General features: G+C 48.3%; 6 protein-coding genes across 6 annotated transcripts; 2 read left to right on the top strand and 4 right to left on the bottom strand.

Moving 5' to 3' along the window:
- Window positions 1-2,167: 2,167 nt before the first annotated feature.
- Window positions 2,168-3,368, bottom strand: V2A60_001201 (uncharacterized protein; the record flags this gene model as incomplete). Its single annotated transcript, XM_083252563.1, has 2 exons — window positions 2,168-2,677; window positions 2,739-3,368. 2 exons carry the CDS (start codon window positions 3,366-3,368, stop codon window positions 2,168-2,170), a joined length of 1,140 nt encoding a protein of 379 aa, XP_083108689.1.
- Window positions 3,369-4,406: 1,038 nt separating this feature from the next.
- V2A60_001200 (ribosome biogenesis protein BRX1) lies at window positions 4,407-5,470 on the bottom strand (the record flags this gene model as incomplete). Its single annotated transcript, XM_083252562.1, has 3 exons — window positions 4,407-5,008; window positions 5,065-5,282; window positions 5,349-5,470. 3 exons carry the CDS (start codon window positions 5,468-5,470, stop codon window positions 4,407-4,409), a joined length of 942 nt encoding a protein of 313 aa, XP_083108688.1.
- Window positions 5,471-6,103: 633 nt separating this feature from the next.
- Window positions 6,104-7,041, bottom strand: V2A60_001199 (ras family-domain-containing protein; the record flags this gene model as incomplete). Its single annotated transcript, XM_083252561.1, has 5 exons — window positions 6,104-6,237; window positions 6,296-6,376; window positions 6,439-6,828; window positions 6,927-6,939; window positions 7,021-7,041. 5 exons carry the CDS (start codon window positions 7,039-7,041, stop codon window positions 6,104-6,106), a joined length of 639 nt encoding a protein of 212 aa, XP_083108687.1.
- Window positions 7,042-10,072: 3,031 nt separating this feature from the next.
- V2A60_001198 (chromo domain-containing protein) lies at window positions 10,073-10,961 on the top strand (the record flags this gene model as incomplete). Its single annotated transcript, XM_083252560.1, has 2 exons — window positions 10,073-10,865; window positions 10,915-10,961. 2 exons carry the CDS (start codon window positions 10,073-10,075, stop codon window positions 10,959-10,961), a joined length of 840 nt encoding a protein of 279 aa, XP_083108686.1.
- A 3,183-nt stretch (window positions 10,962-14,144) lies between these two features.
- V2A60_001197 (peroxisomal membrane anchor protein conserved region-domain-containing protein) lies at window positions 14,145-15,307 on the bottom strand (the record flags this gene model as incomplete). Its single annotated transcript, XM_083252559.1, has 2 exons — window positions 14,145-14,954; window positions 15,017-15,307. 2 exons carry the CDS (start codon window positions 15,305-15,307, stop codon window positions 14,145-14,147), a joined length of 1,101 nt encoding a protein of 366 aa, XP_083108685.1.
- A 1,461-nt stretch (window positions 15,308-16,768) lies between these two features.
- On the top strand, window positions 16,769-18,112 carry V2A60_001196 (PAPA-1-like conserved region-domain-containing protein; the record flags this gene model as incomplete). Its single annotated transcript, XM_083252558.1, has 3 exons — window positions 16,769-17,648; window positions 17,706-17,812; window positions 17,873-18,112. 3 exons carry the CDS (start codon window positions 16,769-16,771, stop codon window positions 18,110-18,112), a joined length of 1,227 nt encoding a protein of 408 aa, XP_083108684.1.
- Window positions 18,113-19,466: the final 1,354 nt, after the last annotated feature.

Below are 19,466 nucleotides of genomic sequence, written 5' to 3'. Positions count from 1 at the left end.
CTATCCACGGGTAAAGTAGCGTATCGCGCCTCGTTTGCAGCTCATCCAGCTACTGAGTTCTGGGAATGTTTCGTCAGTGATAAGTCCTTTCAGTACATGGACGAAAATGGGAATTCGCTTCGAAAGTATCGAATAGCCTGAGCAAAGGCAATTACCAGCTGCTGCCACTGAAGCTTGGCGTTTTATCAGTACACCAAAACAAAGTTTGCTGGAACTGGTTTTCATCGGGAAGTAGTCGTTACAGTAGCGCATCGCCCAGCTGCAGAGGCCACGGCCTCGAAATAAAAGTGCAAAAAAAAAACCCCCCCGTATATTTCTTTATAGCAGACAATTGTCGATTTGCAGTGTTTCGGGCGGAGGCTGTGCTGGGGAGCAGAGAGCAGGTCAAGCTGCACATGTATCATACCTGTGTGAGAAGAATGCAAGGCGGTGCCCAGACAGCCGTCACAACCAGGCCACGGCGATTTGGAAGAGAAAACAACGGATAGAAGAACTTGCAGTCCGTATATCTAACAAATCAAAGGCAATAGGAATTCTGTAGGGTCGTTGTGGCTCACGGCGCAAAGGCTCAGGTAAGGCGTAATACGAGGGATGGAGTGCAATTGAAGGTAGGGTAATAATAATTGACTGGACCACCAAGGAGTTCAGTGGCCACCCGTCACTCACTGGTGGTGGTGCGGAGGCCACAGCACTGTTACAGGAGTGGGGACATCGACTCAATGCTATCGAAGAGTGTGATCTTGTGACCAACGCTATCCTATTGCATTTCTAAACTAGTATGATCATAACGACTACAATGCCAAAGTGTCGAAACAGGTTGCATTTGATAGGTAGCTTGAGAGCCTTCTGTCGAGGCGCCGCCAATAATGACCCGGCACACCTTGAGGATGGAAGCATCACAATGCCAGCCTGTAACAAGTATCCAATAGCGAGCTCAAGGCAAAAAAAGAGCTTCCAAAAGAAAAAAAGAAAGAGAACAGAAGAATGGTAATGGAAAATATCATAGTTCAACCCATCTTGATGTCAATCGTTACCAAAGCAGTTCCCTCCTAGTATGCGATAAAAGAGCAGTGCCTACATGTATCTAATAAGTTCTTTGAGTATATAGGTAATGGAGCAGATCTACCGAGGAAGCGGGCCATATACTACCCGTATAGTTCCCGCTATTGTTCAAACCAGTCATTCAATGGAGAACTGGAATGAAATAAGACGGATTTGCTCCAACTAGGATCCGTTCGGCAAGGTGTGTATGTATGCGCGTGTCGGTGTTGTCACCGTACCAGCAGTGTTAAAGCAGATACTTGATATGCAACAGAGTGAGAAGCAAGGAGTTTCATAGATGTCTAGACCCGGTGTTCGAAAACGTAATGTATCGCCAGTGTGTAGAGACTAAAAGGTGAATGAGAAATTACCACAACAGCCTCGTCTGCCTCGGAGATGGGAATTTGCATGCAGTACAGCAACCTTCCTCGCGTGAATACATAGGTTGAATAGTAGCTTTCGGCGCGAAAGATGCAGCGCCGTACGTACTATTGATGGTTGAGAAAGCAAAGGCAGCTGAACGTTTGAGTGACTTTTAAGGATGGCAACGCGTGTTTGCCCATTGTGTCTTATTCAACGCACGTTTATCAAACAATTAATAGCCTCCTTCGCCGCCCCTAGTCTCATATAATTTGGTATAATGCTGTCCGGGACCGAGTGAATTGCGCAGTGAGAAAAACAAGGAGTAGCTATCAACGCTGCTTGGCTGACAGGGAACTGTGGATGTCACGCCACATGTTGGCTCTAGATGTCAGTGCTATATTATTAAGTACTGCTCAAATGGGTGAGTTCTCAAAAGGCTGTATTCGAGATCATGATGGGCTGGTAATTTAACTCTATATTGCGAAAGTATATCTGCTCAACGGCTGGAACGAGTTACTCCTGAATGCTGAGCCAACCCCTGAAAAAGTTTATGGAAATTCTGGAGGCAGACATACATCTTCCGAAATCAAGAGCTCTCTGAATGGATCTGCCATTGAGTTTCCGATGGCCGCCGCTTCGATAGGATACTGTAAGTCACTGCCTCATATAAGGTAGCAAACGCCTAGGTTCAGGTGACAGCACCCGACAATGTGACTTCGTATTCCACTGGATAACTCATAACAAACACAATTGCATCCGAAACTTATGCTTGTAGCATAGCAGTATACCCGTGGACTTCGAACGCATTGTGTATTTCGTCCTCCAGATACTCCCCATCATCTCCGCGTGGAGAATACCGCGAAAATTGGCGCACCGCGGGCACACCAGGTGGAAGCGTGCCATCAGCCCTTCCATCCCAGCCGAATTCGATTCGCTGTGCATCTCGTTCGTCACCAAAATCCAAGATTCCGCCTTGGCAATCCGCAGCCACAATAGGCAAATCGTTTACAAACTGTCGCTCCTCAAGCACACACCGAATTACGCCCTGAAGCGACTCTTGATCGAAACTAAAGTTTGGGCGTTGCAGACGAATTTCGGTGATGAGGCGTTTTCGCGTGTAGCTATAGATATTCTCAAAGTAGTGCATCAACTCCTCGGGGCTAAGCTTGGCATATGTCTTGACGATTCGTGCCCATTTACTCTGATCATTCCACATGGTATTAAGAGAATATTGCCTGCTGACTTTCTCCATCAGTGGCTGAGGATCGCGCGACTATGTATAAATTTGTTAGCAAACTGTGTCCAGATTCTCGCGTTCTTTGAGTAAAGCTTACCATTTGGTAGGTAGGGTCCAATCGGGGGCAGATGTAGTGCAGAATCATGTCTTTCATAGTCTCATTCAGATCAAGTATCTCCATTAGCTCTGCAGTCGAGTGACGGCGCATCTGGCTTGTCCTCACATCCAACACAAAAGGCATAGGATGGCCGACTTGGGGGCGTGTCCATTCACCATGGAAATATGTGCCATAGAGCCACCATCGATAAAATGCACGCCGAAATCTTGGCAGCTCTTGTGCATTTAGTGTTCTGCAGTCTTCAGGATAGTGGAACCACCGCATCTGTGGAAAGAGCTGCTCCCATTGACGGACTAGCCGGCACATGCGCAGGATGGGCTTCAAGTCGTCCTCTACCAGTACAGCGACGCCAGTGCTCGCAGCATGTGTGGTCTTGCGGAGATTTGAAATGCCCAGCTTGCTCCTTTCTGTATAATAATGGCCATGATAGTGTATGTGACCAGAATGAGATCCGATTGTATAGCCAGTATCACCAGGGAAGCGCTTGAATATGACCGTGCGGGGCTGGTAATAGGAGCAACTATTTATGTCCTCGGCCTTTGCCGTGTAAATTTGAAGGAATTCGTCAAACGGACTAAACTCTTTCGACAAGACCTCCAGAAGGATCATGGTCCTATTCCTGTTGAACACACCATTTAGGCTCCTGCAAGCAAGAAAGAAATTGAAGATAGAGTCAATATCCAAATGCGAGGAGATATCCAGCAAAATCTCCACGGGGCAGCTGACAAGGCACCTTTGTGAATCGTTGACTAGAGTCATAGCTGCAGTATGACCAAATGTTCCGTCGGAGAGTCGCAGGATTCTGTGTTGGAGGTTGGAATTCGAGACGAATAAGGCAAGGCTTTACACGGGGGTCTGTCCAGCTTTTGTGAACAAGAAAAATGTTCTTCTGTCATCGTTAGAGAAGTATCAACGTGTTTATCTCGAATATCTTACACTGCACCCCTGATAACTGAGCCTGGGGTGACCAAGAAGTGCAAGGCTGAACTATGAGTCAACCTCGCAAAGCAAAGAGAAACCGTCGCTTGCACCGACAAAGTCCAAGGATTGGACTGGCAAAAAAGAGGGGAAATGCCTCGTAGCAGAAACTTGAAAAGAAAAAAAAAAGAATTCATACAGGAGTCAATCTGAACTCCCTGAAATTCCCGAAGTCCACTGACACAGAATGGAGGACGGGAAACGGTGTCACCTTGAACCTTATAGTCTACGTACCCCGGCTTTGGGGCTATAAACGGGGTGTGAGATGTCGTGCGCCATTGCGCTGGTGATAGATTGTGGTTTGGAAGCTGTCATGGCTGCCAGTGGCGCCGGGGGATGCATAATTCCGAATGCTGTTTGCAGGCTTGCAGACGAGATGATTGATGCTAGATGGAAGGAGTGAGGGCTGGGTTGACGCGGCACGCGGATGGATTCAACCCTTGCACGCCGTTGCATGAACAACTGCCGACTTTTTACCGGCGCAAAACGAACGAGCTGCCTCAACCTTTAACATTGCAGCGATTCACTCTTGGTAGTGGCATTCAGCAAAATGCAGCACAAAAATCATTTTCCACATGCGTAAAACTAGATAATCTACATTGATATCTTCTTTGCGGACAAAGCATTGCGAAACGCCAACGCCGCACAATAAAAAGAACTACCGATGATTTATGCGAACAGCTTTCTCTTGTCCAGCTCGTCCCCAGGTATTTGCTGCTTGCTTCCGTTTGTGCGGAGGCCAAGGTCCGCCTTTCTTGACAGTCTACCGACCATCTGCTCAGCTCTGGCATTGTGGCGACTAGCCTTCGACCTGCGTAGATCGGCGCGAATCTGATTAGGCGAGACAAACTGTTTGTTTTCGTAGATGATGGGTCCACCGAACGAGCCCTCCTGTATGACGATCGGGGTGAGGACAAATCGGGGCCCAATCTCGACGAGGTTGATTTCGAGGTTGCTGTTGGTGGCGGTTGCCTTCTTGGTCTTCTTCTTGGAGTCCTTTCCCTCCCCTTCAGCATCGAGCAGGGAACCTTCAGTCTCGCTAATTTGATAATTACGGATCCAGATTTTTCCGTCGACAACACTGAATCCCATCACATGATCAATGAAAGGCTTGGATTTTCTGGCACCCTCGGGGACACCAAATGTGTGGAAGAACAGCTCCTTGATAACTTTAAGGTGCGGCTCGGAATCGAAGGCTGCGTCGAAGGATAGAAGTGGCCGTGAGCCCTTCAAGCAGTTACCAGTAAAGTGTAGCTCCTCCATGGTATGCACTGCACCAGGCCCATTAGTCTATTGACAGTACGTTCCACGACAGCATGCCACTCACAATTCTGCAGGTGAAACTTGACAGTAGGTCCGTTTGGGATCTTGCTGAGCCAGACGTATAAGTCCTGTCCTTTGCGAGCCTCGAAGAAGAGAACATTGTTGCAGTTATAAAGCTCGGCAAGTTCGTTCAGCTCGTTCAGACGCGATTTGGAGTCGAATTTGGCATCCTTTCGGCCATGCGGAAGCATTGAGGCAATATCATTTAACAGGTGACGATGCCTATCTCATTTTTCGTAAGCCAACACTGTTGGCGCAAAGTCTATCGCGTGGATAAGGAATAAATACCTGTATGTGACGCCTCGAGACGACAAGATCAGAACTCGTTGCTTATTTTTTCTAGGGCCAGACGAAGGAGCATCCAGCTTCTGGGCACCGCTCTTGGAAAGCGACTTGTAAACGGCAGCCATTGTGTGCTGTGTGCTGTCGCAAAGATTGTTCCGAATGTACAATGCCCACGGCGGAAGGGCTTCGTTCATAGTAGGCCCGGTGCCAAAAATTTTAGGCGGAGCAAGACTTTCTCCGGTCGATAAGAGTGGCTTATCATGGTGCGGGACTAGTGGCACGGGTCTCAGCTTTGGCATACCCTGTGTTGCCTGTACTTTCATTTTGCCGGTCCACACCAGGAAAATGCCAGCCGCCCCTCCATCGCCACACATGTATCTAGCTGCATTGGGCCGGCTCATAGGCGGTCTGTGAGGAATGCTATTTGGAAGTTGACAAATAGTAACACGCCGAACTGTAAGAATACAATAATTGAATAGCTACACGGCCAAATAAAATTGCATGTAGTTGAGCATTAGAAGTTTCATTTTAGCTACAAAAGGCGTAGTAGCAATCGTCAAACGCATCAAAACTCGGACAGCCGTCATAAAACAAAGGAAAGCCAAACTGACTGCGCCATCTACCTCAACAAATTCGAAATCATCGCGTCCGCATCACCTTAGCAGTGCGTCGATAGTTCCATATACGACGTATGATCATAAGCACACCGCGGTGACTTTATTGGTATCTGAGAGAAGATATCGAGCTGTGTACGAAGATTAACAGCACTTGCCACCCTTCGAGGCATCATCGTCCGCAGGCTTGCTAAGGGAAATATTCGTCCCAGCTCCAATCGTGGCCTGAGCACCGTCGCCACTGTCGAGGGCCTTGCTAGAAACAATGCGGTAAATTTCTACAAAATATCGTTAGCTTGCAAATCGCCGCTGAAGGGGAGTTGGACTTTGGCGAACCGGTGAGGATGTTTTGGAAAGCAAGCTCGACGTTGCTGGCATCGAGGGCAGAAGTCTCGATAAAGGAGAGGTGGTTTTCGCCTAAAGAAAACTGGTCAGCCCGTTGTCATGAACGGAAGCCAAAGGTTGCTGGCTGGACATACTAGCAAACGCCTTAGCCTCTTCAGTGGGAACTGCTCTCAGATGCCGCAAATCACTCTTGTTACCAACAAGCATGATGACAATGTTGGCGTCGGCGTGGTCGCGCAGCTCCTTCAGCCATCTTGTGACATTCTCGTACGTCTGATGCTTGCTAATATCGTACACAAGCAGGGCACCCACAGCGCCACGGTAGTAGGCCGAGGTAATGGCGCGGTATCGTTCCTGGCCAGCAGTATCCCAAATCTGTGCCTTGATGGTCTTCGAGTCGACTTGGATGGAGCGCGTCGCGAACTCCACGCCGATGGTAGACTTGGAGTCGAGGTTGAACTCATTGCGAGTGAATCGGCTGAGAAGGTTGGATTTACCAACACCGGAGTCACCGATCAGAACGACTACAGAGGCATATGTCAGTGTTGATGCGCCAAGGCATAGGGCATCACAACCGGTAGCTCCGAAATCGAATCAGGGGAACAGAGGGTGTCCAGTGTACCTTTGAAGAGGAACTAGTGGGGCGACGAGGTCAGTATGATCTGCCGGAGGAGCAGCTGGCAACGAAGCGGGAAAGGCGAAGCAGGAGCACGTACATCATATTCGTCGTTGGCCATGGCTGTGGTGTTGTAGCGAATGGGGGCGGATGTGTATGGAGGCGGTTGCGGTGACGTTGTGTGGATGTGGAGGGGAGAAGTCGCGGCTTCACAAAGGTCCAGTAGGAGGTCTGGTGCCAAATGGGGGCCCCGATGTTGTCTGTACTGGGTATGTACGAGCGCAGTCTCTCCATCCTTTGTGGTGGGTAGCAGCAGCAAAGAGGGTTGGAGGGGCAGCAAACGCAACACCTAGAGCAGACTAGATAGTACCTCTCTAAAACAACGCTGAGACTACTTACCTAACTACCTTGCCTAGGTACCTATGTAGGTCCCTACTAATGTACCTGATAGTCAGGTTAGTAGGTCAGCACCTACCTAGTACTATAGTTAACGGCCTACCTCGATACATACCTGCCCACGCGTGGGAGGCTTGATTTTTGGCATTGTTAGGGCACGTTTTAGGCTCTAGCGCAGATATCGGTACCTCTAACACATCTTGGAAATTCTAACACAACAATGTATTATGAGCTATACTATTTTTTGTACTTGAAAAGATAATTAGGAATTTCTAGATAATATTCTTGATATATTATTCTTTTCATTATTCTATATTCATTATTAGACCTGGGAAGATCGCCGTAGCAGGCTAGAAGTGACTAGCAACAAGTCAATACTAACTGGCCTCTATTCTCTACTGAGTAACTACGTCAATCGCTAACAGGATCGCTAGCCTCCGGGCACCTCACTTTGCACAAAATGCAGTCAAAATAACGAATAGATGGTTTATTCTTGCAATGTAATAGAAGTGGTAGCTATATTAAGTACTTGTTGATTATCACGTGCCGGCAGCTAGAACGCACATGTAATAATGAAATCTACCCATCGCAGGACATGTCAGAGAGCACTTCCCATGCACTGGTAGCATGACGCTCGCTTGGTTATTAACAACTCGGCGCTAAGCAGTTCGCGCAAGCACCTATGTATATAGCTGTACTCATTACAGGTTAGTACTCGTAGACCTCCAGGTGAAGAAGTGGCGGGGACACAAATCAAAAATGGCAGGCCTTTTGAACAGAAGGGATGGCCTGACAAAAGAAAGCCCGTACTTTATCAGCAGGCACAGGCTGCGAAGGCCCAAAGGGGCCCCCGAAGACCAACTACCGTACTAATGAAACTGCCTAGGCAACAGGGTAGCTGCCTGGTATACCAACTAAGATTGATAGGCACCTACGGCAGGTAGGTGACCTCTCCATACAAGTGCCACACTCTCTCTCGAAAGGCAGTGTCAGAAGCCAAAGTGGCCACCGGACATGTGGCCACATTACTCACTAGTGTTTTGTATGTACAGTGGGGAGACAAAAGTTTCGCTCGATACCCCATTTTACACTAAAATATACTACTTTTACATAGCTATTTCTCTACTTTAAAAAATAATAAAGATTCTAGATTAAATATAAATAGCTAATTTAAAGCTAGAATACTCTAAATTCTATATTTATAGCTTTTTAGATATTTTCTTTAAGAAATTATAATAATTTAAAGAGAAATATTTAAAAATAAAAAGATTTTACTAATAAAAGCTTAAATAATAATAACTTCTAACTTTAATTTTATATATTTAAACTTCATTATAAAGAAAATCTAAAGAATTATTATATTAAATAGCTTAAAATAAATTATTTAATTAGATTTCATTTAATATTTAATTATATAAGCTTATTAAGTTATTAGTATTTAAAGAAGGTATATTTTAATTTAATATAGGGTACTAAGTAGAATTTTTATTAACTTATTATATATAGAAGAAGAAATATAAATACTAATAAGACTATACTTATTTAATCTTTAAAGAAACTATAAGCTATAATAATTAATATATATATTATACTTAACTATTTCTTATCTTAATAATAATATATAGTCTAATAATCTAGGTTTAATAAGTTCCTCTTGTTAGTTATATATTATTTTTAGCCTTTTTTAGAGAAGATTTAAATTAGAAAAACTATTAAATTAGATTAATAGGGTTATTTATCATAATAAGAATCATTTTAAGATCTGTCTATCACATATTTTACTTTTCCGTCAGTTATATAGAAAGATGGAAGATACAAGTACGATTGTAGTTGTGGCTGGCTGTCATGGTGGCCATTTTGGCCTCTAACACCTGGTGTGGGTGTGTGGCGCATGTACTTGCTTTTGGCAACTTGCCTACATGACTACCTACTTACCTTCTGATGCATGTTAGGATCAGTAATATCTACTGGGCGTATCATTTATTTTCGCACTACGTGTAATCATGTCAATGTGGAGTCAAATAGTATGCTGTCATAGCTATTTTTTCAGGTGTGCCTCGATGGTACTATCAACAGCAGCCCGGCCCTGTCAACACCATAATAAAGCGCAAATGTGTTCGTGTCATCACGATGACAGCACGATATTCGCATCTTCTTCACATCAACGACTCCTTCGAGCCTATCCCATGGCTATGTTGGGAGGCATATGGCAGTTTAATGAGTACACTCTGTCGACGAGCCAGTGATTATATGTGTGCGTTTGTGCGTTTGTGCGTTTGTGCGATTGTGCGTTTGTGCGGCTGTGCTTTTTTATTAACAACCACCCCAGTAGCAAGGGTGCATACAGGCAGCTACAACCGCCAGGAGCGCAGCAGACAAACTTCTCGCACATCACTCATCGATGACCCGACCCGTTGCAGGGGATTTGCTCTCTGCAAGCGAACGTGCCCTGTCATTTCACAGCATCGCCCTCAGAACTAGGGCGGCTTTGTCATTCGCATCTCAGCACGACGTCTACCGTCGGCTCTCGACTCACTATCCTCTCACAAATGTTTGCACGCACAATCAATTTCTTCGAAGCCCGAGTTTCAACCGCGTGAGCCCACTGTTAAATTCGATCCACAAAGACATCATCTCGTCACAGTTCACCTCTTTTCTTATACATATCATAGCAACGTCGCCGTGAAGAGGCTAAAAGCTAAAGCAGGCAGTTCTGTCGCGATAGCCAGCGTGCAGGGATCAATCGGCACAGAGTAATGGATGTTGACGAAAATGAATCCATCGCTTCCACCGTTGAAGATGAAGTCGATTCAGATTTCGAATGGCCAGTGAAACAAATCCTCGCCGAAGGCCAGGTTTGTGGGCGGACTATGTATCTCCTTGAATGGGAAGATTATCCTCTTAGTGCAGCAACTTGGGAACCAAACGAGAACATTCCGGATAGTATGCTGAAAGATTGGGATCAGATCAAGCAGAAGCAGCGAGAGGGCGAGGTGCCTAGGTTCCATATTGATGAGTGGCGCATGGCTCTTATCCAACATCTCCGAGACAAATATGCTCGCCATGAAATGCGAAATCGCGAGCGTCAACGTCGCGGCTTGGAAGTCGTTCATTTCACCAAGACACTAGAGGAACTAATTGTCGAAATCATCGCCACTCCTAGTGATCAACCCAAGGACACAAGAAATAATACCCACCCATCTGTCACGGTTGATGGGCCAGAACTTACTCCGCAATTGGTTGAAAATACCAAGAAATGCTCCCGTCGCTCGTCCTTCGATGATCTATTTTCGGATGATGACTCAGAAATGGAGCTTCATTCCACTTCAGGAGACTGTGATCCTGTCGATGAAGAAGATGTGACAGCGCCTAAGACAAACACAGATCCAATGTCCTTGGAAGATGGGGCGATCCAGGATATAAGCGAACGACCATCGCAATCGTCGCAGGTCATTGCAGGTATTGCTATAGACCCTGACGGAGAGACAATATCCGTGGATATCCCGGCCAAACGCGAATCGTATATGTTAACGGTTGGCGACACGCCTGGTGAGGGGTCCGACCTCGGCAGCGACAATATGGATATTGACGAGGGCAGTGGAAATACGTCACCCGTCGAAACTTCGTCCTCATCAGAACCAATGAGAGGATCTAAGAGACCCGCTGAGGATAGTTCAATAGGCGGGGTTGCTCCTATAAGCAATAGCCTTCAGCGTCTCACTGAAGTCTGCGTTGAGGCAGAAAGAGCGGACCAGCGGAAGGAGTTCACAAATGTGGAAGAGAAAAACAAAAGTTATGCCGCTTCTACTCCACCATCACAGCCTGGCAAGTCTGGAAAGCGAGTTTCATTCTCAATGATGCCAACGAGAGAAGAGAAAGTCAGTAGCAAAATTGAGTCTAGCCTATTCGTCTCGGACCGGTCTCGCAAGCAAAGGTTATTGGCTTCAAACTCGAAGCCAAGTCCATCGACCAGAACGACTTTAATATCTACCAAGGAAGGGCATGCACAACAACCAGAGTGTTTTGACGCAAGCCTACTGAAAAACTGTGTCATTGGCTCGGTCATGCTGACATGTTCGTTTCACGTCTCCTCAGGGCTATCAGACTCGCAAATGAATACTTATGAGAAACTCATGGAGCTAGAAGTCGCTCGTTTTTCACATATCTGTACTGCTCAGGATTTTCTTCGCCAATTACGCGCCAATGAGCTCAGCTCGGACACTCGCGTAACAGGAACTTCTCATTCAGATGTTGATGCGGATAAGCTAGATATCATTTTGGACTGTTTACATTCATCCTCTTTTGGCTTACTATGCCAGAGCAATGGACTCTGTCTAGTAATTTACCCGAGCAAATCTACAGACTGGCAGCAAAGTCCGCGAACGGCATCATCATCCTCAGCTAATCATTCGCTGCGTTTTCTGGCGTTTACGCCGGCATCAAATTTCGACGTCGGCGATTTGTCATTGGAATACAGTTTCCCTCATTATTCAGGTATCGGCATCTTTGACAGGCAACTCTACCACAAGCTGCTACCAAGCAGCGACCAGACAGACAGAACTCAGCCGACCTCGGATAGCTTTTTCCTAGTATTCCCACCATCAGCAGAACCAGAAGCGGATCTATTTTGCAGATGGTTGAGGGTATTTAATAGAAATTGCGAGATTCGATCTTGCGTTGAGTCGGGGCAATGGGCGAGATTTGTCGAAGGGTCCAGAGGAGCAGTCATCCTCCACCAGGACTGTATGCGGTTACTACATCGCTTGCCTCGATTCTCAGAACTGCTTCATAGCCGGAATGAAGATTACAAGTTCTGGATCTTTCGATTGCCCTTTTCTTCACCAGATTTCGAGCCATGGCCTATGGATGGATACATCAATCAGGTTGGCATCACCCTGGACTGGGCATTTCCACCTGGCGTCGCAGTGATGACTCCACCCAGCTTCTTCATTTCGCAGCCCATGCAGGCGTATAACATGGTGAAGTGGATTTGGCAAAACTTCTCGGCAGAAGCTCCAGTGTATCGTCATGGTCAGTTAATTGTCTGCCATGACATGGACGACTGGCTGCTCTCTTTGGCGATAGAAAAGAACGAGGCCAGCTCCGATGTGCGTGAGCCCAGACAGATCCTTGAAGTACGAATGAAAACGTTCATGCTGATGAAAAGGTTATTGGACCAAGACACTGGGGAGACATCGTCCTCAGTTGTATATGCACCAATTTATATTGATGGCAACGACGAGCAAAGCCTTATCAACTGGTTTGGATGGTGGAGTGTTTCCCAGGTCGACAAGTTTCGCAAGTTCAGTGTGATCTGCTCAGACAACGATGATAAAAGAAGATTATCGAGGCATATAAATCGATCTACATTAAGGCACATGTTTTCCAAGACGAACTGCCTTAGCCGTGTTCCATCCGATGCGGAGCATGTCAGAGTTCAGCTGGCCTCAAGCGATACGCCGCAGTATCTCAGCACATATATTAAAAATGTGAGCGATGACGCGAACGCAAACTCGTGGAATCCTCTCAAAATATTTCCATGGCCAATTCAGCAGCACGGGGGAGATCTACGAGCCGGTGATGTCAAGCAGTGGCTGAACTTCTTTGCAGAACACTACATCGGACGAACGACGGATGGAAAGGGGTTGCAGAGTATAAAGAACACCCAAGTTGGACTTTTCTACATGGCAGACGATGCCCAAAGTCGGATTCATCTACAGGAGATACAGCCTGCGCAGCCTTGGGTAGCTTTTGTGCGACCCATGGAGTTGCATAGAAAACCGTGGAGGTTTACCGAGCTACTTTTCTGGGACTTTCGCCTCCGAGACGTGGCACGCCAGTCACAGACGATTTTCGAATCAGATTTGTCGCCATCGCAAAGAAATCTCATTACAGAGGTAACTAAACAGTTCTCTAGTACGAATCTCCCACTGAGCAAGGTCTGGGCTGGTGGCTTTAAGGCCTCCAAGATGTACTCGCATCCATTAGACATTACCCTGGATTGGATTAAGGCAATGGTAACCAACGTCAAAAGCTGGCTCCCCCTCAACCATGAAGATATGTTGAATCGTGGGTGGAGTCTTGTCTGCAGCCGCAACTCGCCATCCATGCTTCATTCTCCCTCAATGACACGCTGCACTGCATCAACTAGAAGTGCGGACATGGGGGAGTATCAGACCGGAGATAAGGCACAACGCATCTTGTTCCATCCGCCGAATGTAGGCTTTGCTAATTCCAAGCCATACATAAACAGACTGTATCAGTGGGCAATGGCTGATGGCGCTCCAGACGATTCCGAGTATAAATTTGTGCCAACACTTGAGTGGTACAGGGAGCAGCGAGAATCAGGTCGTGGGTTTGAGCATATCCGTGTTTTGTCATGGAAAGCATTCTTTGAACATTATAAGATTGACGATCCTGAAAAATAATATCAGATTGTGTGTACTTTGTCGGTTTTGTTCAATATTGAGTTGTGGCGGGTAACTTGTTGGCCTAGTTACATTTCATGCAGCAAGATCGTGATTTGCCTTTAATCTGCCCCGTCCAGTCTTTCATACGCAACAAGAAAAATTCGGACTTCAATGCTGAAATTTACACTCTATATCAGTACACAGCTCTCCCACGGCCAATTTCGCTGAAGAATAGCTTAGCCGCCTCCGCATAGATATGAAAAGCATACACATAATTACTAGGAAGTTTGTACAACGCTGGCCGATGATGGGTTCTCGTTGCCTATTCGATGTCATAGAAACGCGCCCAGAGCTCACAGCCTCAGGTGTATAGGTAGCTAAAAAAGAAAGAAGTTTAAAAAAAAAAGTCGCGCCCGACTTATCTCGTAGAAGCGGGAAAACTTCTTGTGCTCAACAACACGCCTTTGATTCGGCGGATATTGTCCCTCGCCTTTCGCACCTCATCATCCGGCTCATTCTTGGACCCTGTTGTCGACATCATGCTGTATGCCCCCGGCGTGAAGTCCATCTGCGGAAAAATCATGCGATCGAGGTCTTCCCGGAAACTTTCAACCTGGGCCTTGATATCCTCAAAATCGCCACTCTGAGAGACGACGGCATCTCGAAGCCCCGAGACGCACTTAGCCAGCTTAGTGACACTCGTAGCATGCTGCGTTGGCGCGGGCTGCTTAACCTCTGGCTGCTTTACATCTGCGGCCGTACTCGTTGGGACATCGATAAACGAGGTCTGCGTCCCGATATCGCGATGAAACAATTCCGCAGGGTCGTCATCTTCTTCGTCGTTGGACACTATTACGGTAGTGGATTCGGACGAATTATTGACAAGAGCGGCGTGCTTAGGTGGCGGCACGACGGAAACGGTGCGTTCAAGCTGGCTCACAAGCGCCTCAAGTCGACTGGCTGTTGTGTCGTGCAGCTCCTGGCGTGCGTCGTTGAGGTTCTCTATCATGGGTTCAGCGACGTACTTGCTCACACCGTAAACGAGCGTCGAGAGTCCCACAAATCCATACAGAGTATTGAGGAGGGCCTGCGTGGTAATAAGTGGCGGTGGGCGCTGCGGCTTGGTGAGAAACTCAGGATATGTGACAATCGGTGCGCGGTCGGCGGCGGCGGCGGGTGGAGATTTTTGTGCGGTGGGAGGTTCAGTCGCTGAATCTTTCTCGGTAGTCTATGCGAGCAAAAAATGGTTGGTAAAGAGCATCGCGAATCGTCCAAAGTGTGTAGTCTTACAGTATCGTGGGCATCGCCCAGAAGTTTTTGGATATGGTCATCCTCTACGCCCTTTGACTGTAAGAAGGCCACCTTTTTGTCGCGCGGTTCATTCTTGACCGTTGCGTCATCTAAAAAGCGACGGGCAACCAATAACTTGTCTTCTGTGGTCGCGCTGCCAGTATCGCTGTCCGTGTCGCCGCCGGCGTCGTTGCCCGCAGGAGGAATTAGCTCGGCATCTGGTGACGCCGCGGAGTTGTGTGGTGGTGTCCGCTGCCATGCAGGAATACCATCGTCGCTCGAGTCCCCCATTTGATGCGGCTTTTTGTCTTGTTTAGAGCGTTTCTTCCGTGAAAATTGCGAGCAGCGAGATGTTATGTTCGTGATTTTGGAAGTAATGACCGGACTTGTGATAAGAGCAGTTGACGTTTCGGTGGGTCGGCAGCTGCTAAGTGATTGATCCTGCGATACCGAGGCAAAGGGCACCACCGGGTAGTGGAGCGCCAATCTGTAACAACACGGCGAAAGGTGGTCAAGTTACTGCAGGCAAAATAAAGTCGTGAGGGGACAACTCTGTAGAGTCGCATTCTCACCATCATTCCCAATACCAGATCAAATATCTAATGATCCTCAATACCACTGAAAGAACACACTATGTAGCCGTTTTGGCTGCCGGTATAGGGTATCTAGATCTTCGTCGCTGACGGGAGAGTGAAGCGTACTTGATAAGCTCGGAGACGGAGAGTTGCTGGACAGATGATAGAGGTTTTGCACGGCTGTGGGTGCCTTGCTGGCCACCGCCTAGCAGTGTTTTTCATCACCCTGCAGCGATTTGCCAGGTTTGTGGACGTGTACACGCCCGTCTACGTGGGCCTATCGAAGCTATTGAACCTCGATGCCGGTGGTTTATTACCTAGGTTGTTGGGGGGCACTCTGGACATGGCTCTTTGTGAATCGCGCAACTAGTTACAAGCTCTATACACCTGTCGAGCTAGAATCTCGGGTATTTTAAAACAGAAATGCAAGACAGAAGCGCAACTGTCCTCTCCCCGACAGGGGTGCCAAGCAAGAGACGCAAACTGGACCACCTGTGCCGGGTAAGTACCTACCAATACGAACCTGGCTACAGACGGTTAAGCTTTGGAGGGACAGAGTACCCACGCTGGACGACTTTATTACTACCTACCCAAGTAGCCTACAACTAACCTCTCTGACTGCCAACTCGCCGCCAAATATCATAACTAATCAAACCGCAAACATAGTCGTTGTGATTTTGCGCCGTGCTGTGAGCCATTGGCTACACTTGATAGGTTGCTGTCATACACAAGATAAATTATTCCCTAGACCTTCTGAACACGCCAACCAGGTAAGTACACTGATTTCATCTATGGCAACACCAAGAGCGCTGGAGCTAGCCGGGGTGAGGAACTTGTGGCGTGGCGCGCATCAATCAACACTTCGTGCGCGCGTGCAAGGAAGCAGGAAGGTAGGTAGGTGGTAGGATCCGTCGGCCGCCAATTCAAGTGAACTGGGTCGGATGGTTTGGTGCTGGCACTGGCGGCGCTTGGGAGCGGCAAACACCAAAAACCTGCAACCTGGCACAACAGCACTCCTGCACCACCCCTTGCCTCGCCAACAAACCCGCAACCCCTGGCATCACACCCAGTATTCACCAAGACCGGAACGCATTCCTCATTGGCGACCAGCGTGCTGGCGATTTTAGCGCATTGTATCGCCACGCATACACATTGGCTCACACGCGCCTCACTCATTATGGCATCTCGCCCCAAACGCTCTGCCGCCACAAAGGCGACCGAAAATATCTCAGTGCAATCGAAATGGGCTGACAATGAAAGGTCTGGCGACAGTCCCGTTCCATCCCGCCGTTCAGGCCGATCTGCTGTGTATCGCGACGCGCCTTCATCCCCAGAGTCAGGCAGCATGCCCTCCCGCTCACGCCAGTCCGCGCGTTCTGGTCGTCGCTCTGAGCAGTTTGATGGCGGTGAAATCGTTACCGGCAAGCGCAACCGGGGCACTAAGAAGAGCTATGTGGTTGACTCCAGCCCCGACGATGATGACGAGGACGATATGGAGGATGAAGTGGAGGTGGACCTCGATGAAGAGGACGCCGAAGGCGAAGACGAGGTAGACATGGATGCGGAGGGTGAGGATTTCGACGCCGATGGGGATGTCGATATGGATGCAGCGCCGCCGCCGCGCCGCAACAAAGTAACCAGCATCAAAGTCTCGCGCTCGGCAAAGCCTCGTAGCGCCGCCAGAGCGGCCGCGTCACGTATTGTTGCAGATGACGACGACGAAGACGACGACGACGACGAACTCAGTGAACCAGATAGCGACTTGGGTGATGAGACGATGAGAATGGGCGACGAGACAATGGCCGATGAGGACGCAGAAGGAGAGGAGATTGAAGTGGCTGGAGATGGTGAGGAAGATGAGGAAGAAGATGAAGAGGACGAAGAACAGGAGCAGGATGAAGAAGAAGAAGAAGATGCCGAGGGTGAGGCAGATGTCCACGAACTCGACAGCGACGAAGATGGTAGTCGCGCCGGTACACCAGATCTGGCCAAGATGACCAAGCGTCAGAGAGCTCGCTTCGACGAGCAGCCCCAAGAATACATGAAGCTATCGGATGGTGCGCGCCCAAAACATATCAGACATTTACTACGTTTCACTAACCACTTCACTGTAGAGGTACAAGCAAAGAAGGTTTTCACGGCGGAGGAACTATCTATGCGCCGCCAGGAAATGGCTCGCCGTAGACGAAATCTGAGCGAAAAGCGCAACGAAGAAGTTAAGGTACGTTGCGTAGCGCATAGGACATACGAAGCAAGCCAGCTCTGACAAAAGAACAACCAGATGGAAACCATCAACAAGCTGCTCAAGAAACAGGCGCCCAAGACGAGCAAAAAAGGCGCTCGTGGTAACTCACCCGAGGCCGACGCCAAGCCGACCGCGACGCTGATTCGGTGGGTGAGTAACAAGGGCGGCAGCAAGATTGCCATACCCGAGGAAATCATGGGTGGACCAGTGGGCAACGTGTTTGGGTCGGTGGGCAAGGGTAGTGGCGGAGCCAACTTGGTGGAAGAAGTGGCGTAAAACTGCGTGCGAGTCTCGGGCCAAGACAAGTCCCTCGCGCGTTGGTTTCTTTCCGGAGGCGGAAGAGCCGGACTTTGCGTACATAGGCAAGCCACCGATGGACAGCTGGGCATACAACTGGACAGACGACTGTGTACAAGGAGCGAGGCGCCCTCGTGAGGTGTCGAGGCGAGAGAAAACTTTGAGCGTTTGTATTGGGTATTTGTTTGCGAGAACAGATAGGACATAAAACATTATACGTGGCCAGGGATACTTATTCGTGTGGCACAGCTACTCAGTAATCTATCAAGTCATGCAGCCTGTCTGCCCTGGCTGGCTGATGGGTGGGCTGCATACCTAATAAGCCACTTTAATAATTACTGCAGCTTCAGCCTCGATAACTGGGGCCTTGATCGAGGAGGCGCTACCAGGCTCCAGGTAGCCAGGAAGGGGACCGGAAACAGAGACCACATAACTACCGGCTTCTTATGTCGCTAACCTCCATCCGGCCCGTCTGTGGTTTTTTTTTTTTCCCAGCCGAAAGACCCTGTGGCTTCCGCAACAGGGTTGACATTTCTTTTCTCGAAGAAGCTTCAGCTTGGTACACTGGCCGCAGCAAGCTCGAGTCACGTTTAATTATGTGTGTCTAGGGGTGTGGCCCAGAAATAAGAGAGCCTCGCCCACCTACCCCCAAAACTATGTGACTTACCCCTCTATCGGTCAGGTAATCGACTAAATCTCAGTCAGTGGACTCATCTGCCCGCCCTGGCCTAGTTCATCCTAGGTGAGGAAACAGAAGGTTCAATTCGTCCAATGTGCAGTGATGCAATGCAATGGCTCCTTGTCATTACCCATTTCTTGACCGCAGCGCAGCGAGAGTTGGTGAGTGACTTTGCCCTGTCGTTCCCCTCACGGAGTAGCATCGTATCCGAAGCCCGACCTAGGTTTCCCACTACCTATGCAGCCTACGGGCGCAAGCTGAACGGGCAAACTTCGAAAGTGGTAAAGCGCCCTGCCCGGCGCCCGCGCTTGTTGCGCAAACTTGGCCCGTGGGCTGCTGGCTCCCAGTTCCTCCCATGTTGTAGTGCCCTGGCGCAAGCCTCACTTATTAGGTTGATACCCAGCTGCTAACTACCTCACTATAGGTAGTAGTCACCTACAGTACCTACCTACCTTAATACCTAACTACCTAGGTAACTAGATAACAACTAACTTTAACTACCTATTGATCTATCTCGGTACCTAGGTAGGGTCTCTTCGACACCTCGAAGAGCAACTTCTGTGGCTCCACCAACAAGGCCGCACCTCAAACCTTCAGTTCCTCATCACATTCAGCAACTTTACCTCTTTCTTTTTTCGCGCCACCTTTTTTTTT

Source organism: Cordyceps javanica, chromosome 1 (genome assembly GCF_051103115.1).
Source record: "Cordyceps javanica chromosome 1, complete sequence".
Taxonomy (NCBI): Eukaryota; Fungi; Ascomycota; class Sordariomycetes; order Hypocreales; family Cordycipitaceae; genus Cordyceps; species Cordyceps javanica.
The sequence above is the reverse complement of the archived record's forward strand: the minus strand, read 5'-3'. Positions and strand labels throughout refer to the sequence as shown.